The 13,157-nt window shown below is 43.5% G+C and overlaps 1 protein-coding gene across 1 annotated transcript in view; it reads left to right on the forward strand.

Annotated features, from left to right (window-relative positions):
* Positions 1 to 9,773: 9,773 nt before the first annotated feature.
* DPT (dermatopontin) overlaps positions 9,774 to 13,157 on the forward strand; it is a 31,655-nt gene continuing 28,271 nt past the window's right edge. The window contains exon 1 of the mRNA XM_047783990.1: positions 9,774 to 10,176. Within this exon, the coding sequence (XP_047639946.1) occupies positions 9,872 to 10,176 (305 nt within the window). The 5' untranslated portion in view covers positions 9,774 to 9,871. The remainder of the gene's footprint in view (positions 10,177 to 13,157) is intronic.

Below are 13,157 nucleotides of genomic sequence, written 5' to 3' on the forward strand. Positions count from 1 at the left end.
AAAGATGACATTCAATATCATGAGTATAAAAGTGTGTGCCACAGTTAGACATACCAATGTTAGTAGGCAGATAGAAGCCTGACTCACACACATCAGGACACATCAAAGGGATCTCATCTGTTTCCTAGACAAGATTTGCCTTTGACTTCCTGAAGGGAACTGGTTGCAAAGGTGGGGTGGGCATTTGGATGGAGTAGTATGAGAGTTTAGGATAGAAGCTTGGTGAGTAAAAGTGGGGCTGACTTCACACTGAAGAAGGAACCATACTGATGCTTCCCAACATCACACAAGTGAGGAGAACATTTTTCTCCCACTGGGTAGCTAACAGCCACAAGCAGCTGGAGACAGATGTCCAGTGCTAGGGACAGTCACTGTGTTCCAGAATTGTCCTATGCTGAATCCAGCCAGTCATCATTTATATCAGTCAGGTCCCAGCTACACTAGAAACAGCTGAAATGCTGCTCCCAAGACTGAAGTGGCAGGGTGAAGGGTGGTGCTACTGGAACCAGCCTTAGCAGAGGGGACTGTCAACAGAAGCCAAAGTTTCATGGAGAGAAACCCAGCCACTGCCTACAAGAGGTTGGAAAGCAGGGAAGTTAATATTTTGACCCTTTCTCTCATCCTTTAATATTCCTCTGGTGCCTCCTATTGGCAAAGCCCAAGGGACTCAAGGGCAGGAAGGCACATTAATGCAGGGCATAAAACTTCACACGGCACCATGCAGGAAAAAGAAATGATCCAGAAGGTAAAATGGAGATTATCCACTGCAACACCTTGCAAAACCATAACTCACTTTTTGTTATTACCAAGCTCTCTTCAAGCACTTTCCACACATGGTCTTATTTAATTTCATGTGGATTAATACACACATGCATGTGTGTATGAGTGCATGAATGTGTGCACATGTGTGCATGCACACACAGACACAGACACACGAGCACACACACACACACACACACACACACACACAAACCCTGCACTGCTTTGGCAATACAGCAGAAATGCTGCAGCCTCTATCAGTACTTCTGCTTAGGTAAAGCACTCCCACTGCTGAAGAGAGTGGAATTATTTCAGTAGATGTTAATATCACAGCATTTTTAAAAAACTAAGATAGAAAATAGAAGTCAGTGTGCATCGTGCTCAGCTCCAGGCTTTTAACAGGGAGGGGGAAGCCTGGGCTGCAGCTTTGTTGCAGTTCTCAGTTCTACTCTGTCACTGTCTGCGTGGGCAGTGTGTGAGCAGGAGGCCGAAGTGAGCTCCATGAAAACAGGATTATAGTGTAAAACCCTCACCACAACCCCCATGCTGTGTTACCAAGGACACACCTGGACCTGGACCAGTAGGAGGAGAAGTGCCTGGTTCTACCTCACTTGGGGAAGAATATGAAATCAGACACGTTCTCAGGGGATGAATGTGCACCTTAACCTATGGTTTTAGACTTTATTAAGCATGAAAGTCATGGGGTGACAGTGGTGGGGAACTCATTAAAAGCGTAAGGTTCCAGGGCCCTATCTTCAGGGATTGCACTTCAGTGGGGCTGATGGAGCCCTAGGAATCTGCCTTATCACACTTTTCCATGATTGTGGTGCAGGTGATCTGTGGACCTCATTTTGAGAAATAACTGATTGGGAGTGAGCATGTGTTTTTTTTAGAGTTGGAAGAGAAAATAACAATGGGCTTCCTAGGTGACCAAGTCCAGCATCTGAAGCCCACTGAGGTTAAGTGATTATACAATGCCAAAAGAAGTACAAATGTGAAGCTACAGGAATGGGAGCAAGCTTGTGAATCTAAGTAGTCAGGCATGATCAGAGGAAGCAGCAGACAGACAGCACTGAAGTAGAAACTGGCAGAGACAGTGGAAAGCAGTATCCCTAGAGAGGAAAGTCACTTTCGGGGAGGTTTCATCTCCGGCTAAAACTCTGCCCCTGCCCCCTGCAGAATGGAAAGAGGGAAGGGGTGGTAAATATGCATGAACTGCATCTTCTAAAACACTCTGGGATCAGTCCCCTTGCTTGCCTACCAGACACATTTGCCAAGGCTCAAGATGCTGCCAAATCCTCCAGCCCCCTGAGAGTCTGGCAGGCTCCCCTGGGGCTGATGGTCAGAGCAGTATGAGGTGTTTCAGGATCCTTAATTTGGAACTGGGAGACATCGGTTTATATCCAGACCCTGTTACCCAATATATCTGAAACTTTAGACTTTACTTCTCAAAGCCTCCATTTCCAAATTGATAAATGGAAATAATAGAGCCAGTGTTATCACCTCCATCAATGTAAAGACAAACCAAATCATGTTAAAGTCCTGCAAATGGAAGAGACTAAATATTTACTGAGTGCCTACTCCCTGCTAGATTATGTGTTTTATATATATATCTAAGTATTTAAAAGGCCAATTTAATATTAGGAAATGTGGCTTGGAATGACATCACTTAAGTGTTTTCTAATTGAATTTTTTTCTTGTTCCCTCATCTGTATCCATATTTTCCCAATGGGACATTCCTGGTTTCTGATTAAATTGTTTTCTTTTTACCTTATCTGGATCCACATCTTCCCAATGGGACTTTCTTTCAGTATGTTCTCTAGAAGATCATAAGCTCCTGACTACATGTATTCTGATTTCTGTTGTTTCACAAAGCACATAATGTATATACTAAAGTAGTAGGTCCAGCAGCCTTCGCATCTCTGTGCTTCATTTCTCCTCACAGAGCCCGAAGAGTAATTAGGCTCTTAGACCTGCAAGCTTCCTTCCATGAGTGTCTCAGAGCTAACCTGGCTTCGCTTCCCTTTCACAGTCTTGGATCCAGTGCATGTGAAAACCTCCTTCTCCACCATGAATTTTCCTCTTTCGGCTTGCTGCTTCTGCATATCCGAATTTCTCCTCCCTCACTCTTCACCTGTCTTCCTGACATCTCTACCCACAAACTCCCTCCCAGGGACCTCTGCTATCCACATTCATCACATGGATTAATGAAGCCCTTGAGAATGGTGAGATGACATCCTCCCAGTTTTGCTCATTCCCAAGCTAATTCTGCGAGTTATATATTTGCACGAATATGCCTGCAGAGCCCTGGGCTGCTCATCACACTGATTTGCCTAATGTCTAGTGCCTAATGTCTGCTCCAGTGTCTAGTGTATCTCTGAGATGATAGTGACAACCTATCTTCATGTCAAGCATTACAATTTACAAAGGCTTTGCAAGACCATGATCTGGTATGATTCTCCCAAAAATCTCATGGTAGTTATTCTCTATTGCTTTACAGATAATAAAGCAGGTGCGGTTCTCAACCAGAGATGACTTTGCCCCCCAGAAAATGAGTGGCACTGTCTGGAGGCATTTTTGGGTGTCACACCATGGGAAGGGGAGATCTACTGGCACCTAGTGGATAGATGCCAGGGATGCGGCTCAACATCCTAGGATGTACGGGACAGTCTCCACAACAAAGAAGTATCTGGCTCAAAGTATCAGGACTGCCAAGATCAAGAAACTCTTGTCTAATGTTGTTTCATTTACTTGTAGAACCAACATTCTAACCCAGCTATCTTGATTCCATGAGCCTCTGCTCTTTTTCAGGATTGTGTGCCACTGCTCTGAGGTCCTCCTTCACCTAGGATAAAATAATTTCCTCATTAAGGAAAACAAATTGATGAATTCAATGAAATCCCCATTGTGCCTTGTGCTAGCTATGGAAATTAGGGCAAGTTACTAATTCTTTCTGAATCTCATTTTCCTCAACCATAAAATGGTTATCCTAGAGCTGTTGGAAGAATACCTGGTCTGCACATGTAAAGCACATAGAGTATCTAGCACACAATAGGGACACTTTATTCTACCCCTCCCTAACCTCTCTCTTTTTTCTCCTTGACTTTGCTGCTTACTCTTTCTCTTCAGCCTCAAATATTTAACCTCACTGGTAGTTCTCAGGGCTAACTTCAAATGGCACAAATGTTTCCATCTTAGGAAAGCAAAGTATCATGCAAGGAATGGCAAGCTTGAGGAAGAAGAGGGTATGTTGGACCTATTCAAGGCCTTCCTTAGCTAAACTGTGGAAGTGGTAAATGATCTTTTAGGAAACACGAATGGTTTAGCATACACTTGCTGTCTTTCCTAAGAGTATATAGACAAAGACCCCATACTTCGGCCACATAGAGTTGCAAACAAATCCTAATTATACACAGAAGTTGAAAGAGGGAAAGTGTGTGGAAATTGAATCCTCCAGTAATTTCCAGTCAATATTTTAGATTAAGCACCTGTTCATCTGGAGCTACCACCTTCTTCCAGACACTAGGGTGAGCCATGAACTCTGCCCTTTCAATAGCTTGTCCATGGAGCCAACAGGTCATACCCATTTCTCTAGGATTTGGTCTGCTCTAGAGTGACACTGTAAGTATGTCCTTTTTATTTTATTTTATTTTTTTATTGTTATTTTTATTTTTTTAATTTTTTATTACTAAAATGAATTTATCACATCTGTAGTTGTATAATGATCGTAACAATCTGATTTCACAGGATTTCCATCCCACAGCCCGAGTATATACTTTTAATTGGCAATGTACAACAGGATCTGCCCGAATCCTAAAAGTCTAAGTCATTCCAAGGAATGCATTGATCAAACGCCATGCTGGGGGCTCCCCATGGAGATCAGGCCAAACAGTATATTAAGAATTTCTCAAGAAGGGATTATATCTCTGAGGAAGCTTCCAGGTAGGAGTGAATTCAGGATTCAAAAAAAATCTTATCATAGTGGCTGTGGCTTTCCATACTTTTCAGAAGAACTCAGGTGTAATAACAAGCATTGGTGAGGATGTAAAAAATTGAAACACTCAAATACTGCTGGTAGAAATGTAAAATGGTAAAGATGCTTTGAAAACAGCCTAGAATTTCCTCAAAAACTTAAAAGTAAAGTAACCATACAGCCCAGTGAGTCCACTCTTAGATACACATTCAAGGGAAATGAAAACATGTGGCCCCATGAAAACTTGGATGTGAATGTTCAGAACAACATTGTTCAGAGTCAAAAGGTGGAAATAATTCAAAGGTCTATCAACTTGTGATGGATAAATATCATGCGGTAGATCCATACGGTGGACTATTGTTTGGGAATAGAAAGAGATGCAGTACCAACACATGCTGTAACATGGAATAACCATGAAAACAGTAGGCTAAGTAAAAGATCACTCTTAAAAGACCACGTATTGAATGACTCCATTTATGCGAAATACCCAGATTAGACAAACCCACAGAAACAGAAAGTAAATTAGTGGTTACCTAGGGCTAAAGGACTGAGGAAAAAAATGGAGTGCGATTGCTAATGGGTACAGAATTTCCTGTTGTATGATGTTCTAAAATTGATTGTGGTGATAGTGGTACAACTCTGTGACCATACTAATAGCCAGCCATTGAATTATATACCTGAAATGGTGAATTGTATGATGTGTGAATTACATCTCAATATAGCTAGAAGAAGGAAGAGAAGAAGAAAGAGGAGAAGAAAAAAAAGTTATCCAGGCTTTGGAAAGCTCATTGGCAGAGTCTCTCCAAAGCATCTCAAGTCCATTACTACTAGGAAGTGAGAGAGCACAGTGGTTACGCTGTGGGCTCTGGAATAAATATGAATGAATTGGGTCAGATAGGCTTTAGTATCAATATATTACTCCTTTCCAAGTGAATCCGGAATTTGGGTAGAGTTTTCCAAGTTATCTTGTGTGTAATAGTTCCAAGACATGCATTGTATCACCTGGAGGGTTTGTGAAAATGAGTATCACTTGGCCCCACCCCAGAGGGTCCAATTCAGTAGGTGTGGGGTAGGGCCAGAGAATTTGTGTTTCTACAAGTTCCCAGGGGATGATGATGCTTCAGGTTGTAGAACTACACCTGGAAAACTACTGATCTAAAACTTAGTTCTTGAAGTTCCCCAGGACCTACCGAGCACACTTTTCCAAGAACAGCAGAAATTCTTAGTGCAAATTAGTGTGTGTGTGTGTGTGTGCGCGCGCGCGCGTGCATGTGTGTGTGTTAATATGAATAACCTTATAAACATTTTATTTGGTAATTGTTTCTAAATGTCGATGTATAATTAGTGGACTGCACTTTTGATAAAAATAAGGAAAGGAATCATGGAATAAGAATCAGAAGACCCGGGGAGTTCCCGTCGTGGCGCAGTGGTTAACGAATCCGACTAGGAACCATGAGGTTGCGGGTTCGGTCCCTGCCCTTGCTCAGTGGGTTAACGATCCGGCGTTGCCGTGAGCTGTGGTGTAGGTTGCAGACGCGGCTCGGATCCCGAGTTGCTGTGGCTCTGGCGTAGGCCGGTGGCTACAGCTCCGATTCAACCCCTAGCCTGGGAACCTCCATATGCCGCGGGAGCGGCCCAAGAAATAGCAACAACAACAACAACAACAACAAAAAAAAGAATCAGAAGACCCGGAGCTCATGCCCCTCCACCTCTAGGAATCTGAACCAAAAGACTTCCTGAGCGCAGTTTCCTCATCTGTAGGAAACCAATCCTATAATTCCTCACAAATATATAAGGCTATGAGAAAGATAATATAACCTAGTTGAAAATGCATAGTAAACTGTACAGACGGTAAACTTAGGCATTCTTTTTTTGGGGGGGCTGCACCTGCAGCATATGGAAGTTCCCGAGCTAGGGGTCAAATCAGAGCTGCGGCTGCCAGCCTATGCCACAGCCATGGTGGCAACACTAGATCCTTAACCCCCTAAGCAAGGCCAAAGATCAAACCTGCAACCTCACGGACACTATGTCAAGTTCTTAACGCATTAAGCCACAGTGGGAACTCTAACTTAAATATTCTTAATGTCTGCTCAGGGGAACCATTCTCTGTGAGGCCTCTAGCAATTGGCTCCAAGTTCTCAGCAGTTTATGGAATCTCAGACATTTCATGAGTTAGGATGTTTTCGACTGTAAGTAATAGGAATCTATACCTAATCTAACCTAATCTATAAAGACTTTTACTCATGTACGTTACAGGGAGTCTGTAATCTATGGTAGCTGTAATCTGTAAAATAAGAGAGGTCTGCAGAGAACAGGGAACAGGCAGGGCCTGGAAATTGTTGGGAAATGAATGCATGATAAAGATGAGTGCTTACGATGACTTGTTTCTTGGAGCTCTTTAAGGTTTAAGATTACTGGTAAATCCTACCCAGAATGCAGGATATAACTCATGAGCATTAGGATGACACATTTTAAAACCTCTAGGAGTTCCCCAGTAGCCTAGCAGTTAAGGATTCAGTGTTGTAATTGCTGTGGCTAGCGTTCAAACCCTGGCCCTGGTAACTTCTGCATGCCATGGGTGCAGCCAAAAAAATACTCAAAACTCTCTATAGCAGTGGTTATCAATCTTGACCATACATGCAAATCATACAGGAAAGTTTTCAAGGCTACTATTTTCTGGACTCAGCTCAAAATCTTCTGATGGGTCTGGGGTGAGGCTCAGACACTGGCATTTTTCAAAAATTTCCCCAGGTAATTCTTAAGTGCTGACAGGACTAAACTCATTACATATTTGAGAGCCAAGCACAGTGTCTAGGTATAGTTCCAGCATATCATAAATCCAAGTGGTCACCCTGAACTTGGAGCACTCCAGTTGCCAACACCAGGGAGTTACTTGTGGATAGAAGTGATAGGAGAAGGTGGTACTAAAACAAAAATGGGATTCATATGCCTATTCAGTCCCGAGCTTCTTCCCCTCCCTTTGATAACTACATCATCAGAGCTAATTGCATGCCCAGTGCGTACACACACACACACACACACACACACACACACCACACCACTTATTTGCTTTCCTCCTATGTGTAACTTTCTCCTTCAAGGTTACCTTAATCTAACCTGAATGCCATCTGATAAATGTGCTATACATTGGGCAAAGAGTAGGACTTAGAGTGTGATTCACCCCTCTTCCCTGGTCCCATATTCCTTTAAGAAAGTGGATCTTAAACTTTGATATGAATAAGAATCACCTTGAAGAATTTTTAATGCAGATACCTGGGTACCAGGTTATGATTTTAGTAGGACTGGAGTAAAGTTCAGGAATCTTCATTTTAATCATCCTCACAAGTGCTTAAGAGATAATTGGTCTTCAACCATCAATTTTAAGAAACTTTCTTAAGGATGGCCCTGGTGAAAAATGGTAAATACTATCCACTAAGGAGATGCCCAGAGGGCTCAAGAGATTTTAACAGTTAAATCTCCAAAAAAGACAGATGGAGGGCCAATAAACACATGAAAAGATGCTGAAAATCATTAGTCATTAGGGAAATGCAAATCAAAACCTCACTGAAATACCGCTGGGAATCTATTAACCTATTAAAATGGCTACAATAAAAGTAACAGCAATTTTCTGGGAGGGATCCACAATGGTTTGGCATTTTAGATATCAGGTAATTTCTTACAAGATTAAAAATACACTTACCTTAAGATCTGGCACCCTCACTCCTAAGTATTTGACCAAATGAAATAAAAATTTGTTTGTAGAAAAACTTGTTCATGGATATTTATAGCAGTTTTATTCATAATTCCTAAAAACTGGAGAAAAATCAAATGTCTTTCAAAGGTATAAGCTGCCTGTAGGACAGCCATACCATAGAAGAGCACTCAAAAGTGAAAAAGAATGAACTACTGACACACAGTGATATGCATGGATCTCGGAAGCATTATTCCTAGTGAAAGTAGACAAAAAACTGCATATTGTGTGATTCCACCTACTTGACATCCTGAAAAAAGGCATAGTGATAGTGACAGAAAGTAGATTGAAGGTTATCAGGGGCGGGGTCTTGGGGAGGATTTGACTACCAAAGCATAACGGGGTTGGAGGCTTTCTGGAACTGTTCTATGTCTTGATAATGGTGCTGGCTAAATGACTGTATGCTGAACATTGGAAAAGATGCATTTATTATATGTAAATTATACGTCATTCCAAAGAAAACTTAACCTGGAGGGGGAAAAAAACCAAAGGATAAAAAGTGGCTTTATTCAGTTCTCTTGCAGCACAGGGGTTAAGGGTTCAGCGTTGTCACTGCAGCGGCATGGGGCCCTTCTGTGGCACAGATTGGATCCCTGGCCAGGGAACTTCCACATGCCTCAGGCATGGCCAAAAAAAGAAAAGAAAAAAAAAGGCAGCTTTATTCAGATTAAACTCATTACATATTTGAGAGCCAAGCACAGTTTCTAGGTATAGCTAGGTCTAATTTCAGCAGCTCAGAAGGATGCTTAAGTGTAGAGATAATGCCCAACTTGTCTCTCCATGGACTCTCACATAGTACTTCCATATGTGACTGAATACTCAGAGTAGCCTACAAATGTGGCTTTAACTGGTAGTTAAAAGATGTGAGGCTAAGGACTTAAAAGAAATCAGGCATCCAGCCTTGCAGTACTGTAAATGATTCTGTCCCTTCATCCTATTATTTTGGTGTTTTGAAATCACTTTAATCACGTTCTGCATGTGTGTGGTCCTTCAAAGCTGGTTTGGAGAATAAATGCAGGGGGTTGATAGCAGCAATAGAGTGGAGCATAAAGAGGTAAGGTACTGAGAGATGAGGAATAAATACACTGCTTTTTTTCAAGTGAATAGTTCTAAGGAGTGTGAAGCCATTTGCTTTTAAAATCTATCTGCTGAGTTGTTCCTTCTCTAGAGAGTTTCTCTCATTTACAGCTTTCCTAGAATTCCACCTTAAAACAAACTGAATGTACTTATGGCCAGGATCTCTGCGCCGAAAACTTTTGCTTAAACGATGACACACTGCAGTTGGAGCCTGCTCACCCACATCTGGAAGCCACATGTCAGCAGCAGCTGTATAAAACAGGCAGCCCAGCAGACATAGGGTCATATTTTTTGCCAGAATCCCAGGCAGCATGGACCTCACTCTTCTGTGGGTGCTTCTGCCACTGGTCACCGTGGCCTGGGGACAGTACGGTGACTACGGGTACCCATACCAGCAGTACCACGACTATAGCGACGACGGGTGGGTGAATCTGAACCGGCAGGGCTTCAGCTACCAGTGTCCCCATGGGCAGGTGGTGGTGGCTGTGAGGAGCATCTTCAACAAGAAGGAAGGATCTGACAGACAGTGGAACTACGCCTGCATGCCCACGCCGCAGAGCCTCGGGGAGCCTTCGGAGTGCTGGTGGGAGGAAATCAACAGGGCTGGAATGGAATGGTAAGAGCCAGAGGGCGGCAGACGGCTGGGAACATGACAGCCCTCCTCCTGGGGGCTGCTTGACCCTCAGGGAAGAGCGCGCACTAAGGATTGGGCAAGTCCTACCAGGAACCTTCCCCTCGCGTGCTCTGGGTGATGCAGGACTGCGATTGAGCTGATGGCCCTACAAGACAAAAACCCAGGATGGGGAGTGTCCATGGCAGACAGACTCCCCTGTGGTTCTGCCCCTTCTAGAAGCAGCCCCACTCTCAATTCGGTCCACGGACTACTGTGGGTCTGGGAAATGTTCTCCCAGTTTGCCAAAAGATAAGTGTAAAAATGGAAAGTATTTAAGAAACTTTGAAGCAACTTAACATTGCTGTGATGTCCAAATGGCATTTAAATTTGGTAGTCATTTATTTTGACTCTTTAACAAAAGTATCAGTACCCAATTGTTTGGGGATAGTAAACAACGAGACCCTTACCCCAGACAGTTTAAGTCCTGATTTAGAGAAATGTAGGCAAAGAGAAATGAAATTAAATATCTCTCTGCTGCCTGATTAAATGTGCTCTCTCAGTTTTAAGTACCATGGTCCTTCTCTCTGTCTGAATTTGTAATGGGCTTTATTTCTACGAAATAGTTTATTTACTAAAGTCTTTGGGGAGAGAAGTACTGATCTTACCTGACTAGGTTCTGCTGTGGTTAATGACATAGGAATGGCCTGAGTCTGTGTCTTTGCTGTGGGGTATCACTGGCTCACCCTTGAACTTGATCAGAACTCATCCCAGGAGGTATGGACTTTGAGGCCAGTTAGTCACTGCAGCCTAGATGGAGGCAGGACTGCTGGGTGAGTTGGCAGAGAGGGTGGAGGCAAACACTGGGGGAGGCTGGCTGGGGGAGGAGGAAGCCCGGCTTGCAGGCTGCCACTGTGGTAATTGTTGAGAGAAGACTGAGGAGTCCCATCAGTGGTACAGTGGTACAGTGGGGGTCAGAGCACAAAACTCTGTGAGTCACAGAGCAATGATGGAGATCAAGACAAAAAGACTGATGGGTGGGGGAGCCAGGCAACAGAGTAGTAAAAACAGCTGCCATTGATTGAGTGCTTACCCTGAGCAAGCACTGTGCTGAGTGCTTTATATGGATTATCTCATTTAATGATCAAAACAAATCTGTAAGTCATTTTATAGGTATACAGGCTACAGTCTAGAGACCAGGGCTTTCCTCTTCTGGAAAGTGGTAGAGCCAAGATTTGGATTCAGTGAGCCTCAATACCAAAGCGTTTAAGTTCTTAGCCATGGTAACAGGCTACTTGAGAGTTTGCTGCCTCTGCCCAGTGGGGGCTTGGTCAGCACAGCCAGGGCCACAGTTCTGGACTCAGGGAAGTTCTTCATACTGGGGAGGGCAGGAATCTGCAAGATCAGAACAGGAGCTAGGTCTGGAGGGATGGAACCAGCTTGATTAACACCAAGATTGAGGAGGGGTGCAGCCAGCCTGTACAAGGAATGCAGAGAGGGTCGTGGGCAGCTGTAGGCAGGGGCCCCTTTGTTGCGCTTTACTCATCCATGCCCACTGCCCCTAAAGAGCAGATTTAATTATCCCAAACCCCTTCTGACGGATGGCTGACTCACAGCCCAGCCTCCCATCAATGACTGACAGTTTCCAGTGGCTCCCCATAGTCAGGCCCACTGCCTGGCACAGAGTATGGGAATGACCTAATTACAATGGTCTGTCTAGTCCTCCCATTTAGAGCACGATTATATGGGTGGGGCCCCTTTCTGATGCCCCCTTTTGAGCCACAGCAAAATAGTACCCAGATGATTTCTTAGACCCAAGGGAAGAGCCCTGGGCTCTGAGTCAGGAAGCCTGAATTTAGATCCTAGTTCTAAAAGACAACTTGCCGGGTGACCTTGGACCATGAGTTCAGCTCTCTAGACTCCTGCCACATTCGGGAAAATGAATGGTCAGACTGCATGATCCTGGAAGACTCCAGGGCTCCAATACTCTATGCTCTGTTTGGCCCTGAAAATACAGCTGGATTTTTCTTGTATTCTGTTGATGCTTGTGTTTATCTCTGCTAGGCAGAGAAGGCAAATTATGTTTCATTGAAAACTTGCCAACGTGTGACTGGTTTGTCATTAACTCTCAAACTATTTGAAGGGAAGCAAGAGAGGGAGTGGAAATTATATGATTTTATCTGGCCATTGGGAGTCAAACAAGAAGCTGACAGGCAAGATCTCTCTCTTTTCCACCTCTTCTTCCTCCACATTTTTGAGTATGAAGAGTCAAATGATTTTTTTACTTTCACCTTTCCACCCCCTGTTGCCTCCTTCTCCTGCTCCATTAATCACAGAGTAAAAAATGTACAAACGTGAAAAACAGTAGGACTCAGCTGCCCCAGGACTGAAACCAATTACCCCAGAGGTTTTTTTTTTTTTTTTAGATGATTATTGCTTTGAGTTTAGACTCCAGTCTCAGTGAAAAATCTGGAAGGAGAGAAATTGCTCATAAACTAGGGAGCAATTTAAACCTCCCCTTTGGCTTCAGGCATTTAGTCTGTTACAGGAGAAGAGTAGATAATTTTGTGCAGTTTGACTGCCTTGTGTAAGTACATTAGTTTGCAAGTTTATTTTATTTATTTATTTATTTATTTATTTATTTATCTGTTTTGGGGGGCACACCCAAGGCATATGGAGGTTCCCAGGCTAGGGGTCAAATCGGAGCTGTAGCTGCTGGCCAACACCACGGCCACAGTAACGCCAGATTCAAGCTGCATCTGTGACCTACACCACAGCTCATGGCAATGCCGGATCCTTAACCCACTGAGCAAGGCCAGGGATCAAACCTGCGTCCTCATGGATGCTAGTACAATTTGTTTCGGCTGAGCCTCCTTGGGAATTCCTGCAGGTTTCTTTTAAAAGGGGGGAGAAGTCTTGAACACAGATTGACAATAGTGCATAGGATCTGCTAAAGACACTTGCTAATTGAAGCGCAGTCTTTTTTC

Source organism: Phacochoerus africanus, chromosome 6 (genome assembly GCF_016906955.1).
Source record: "Phacochoerus africanus isolate WHEZ1 chromosome 6, ROS_Pafr_v1, whole genome shotgun sequence".
Classification (NCBI taxonomy): domain Eukaryota; kingdom Metazoa; phylum Chordata; class Mammalia; order Artiodactyla; family Suidae; genus Phacochoerus; species Phacochoerus africanus.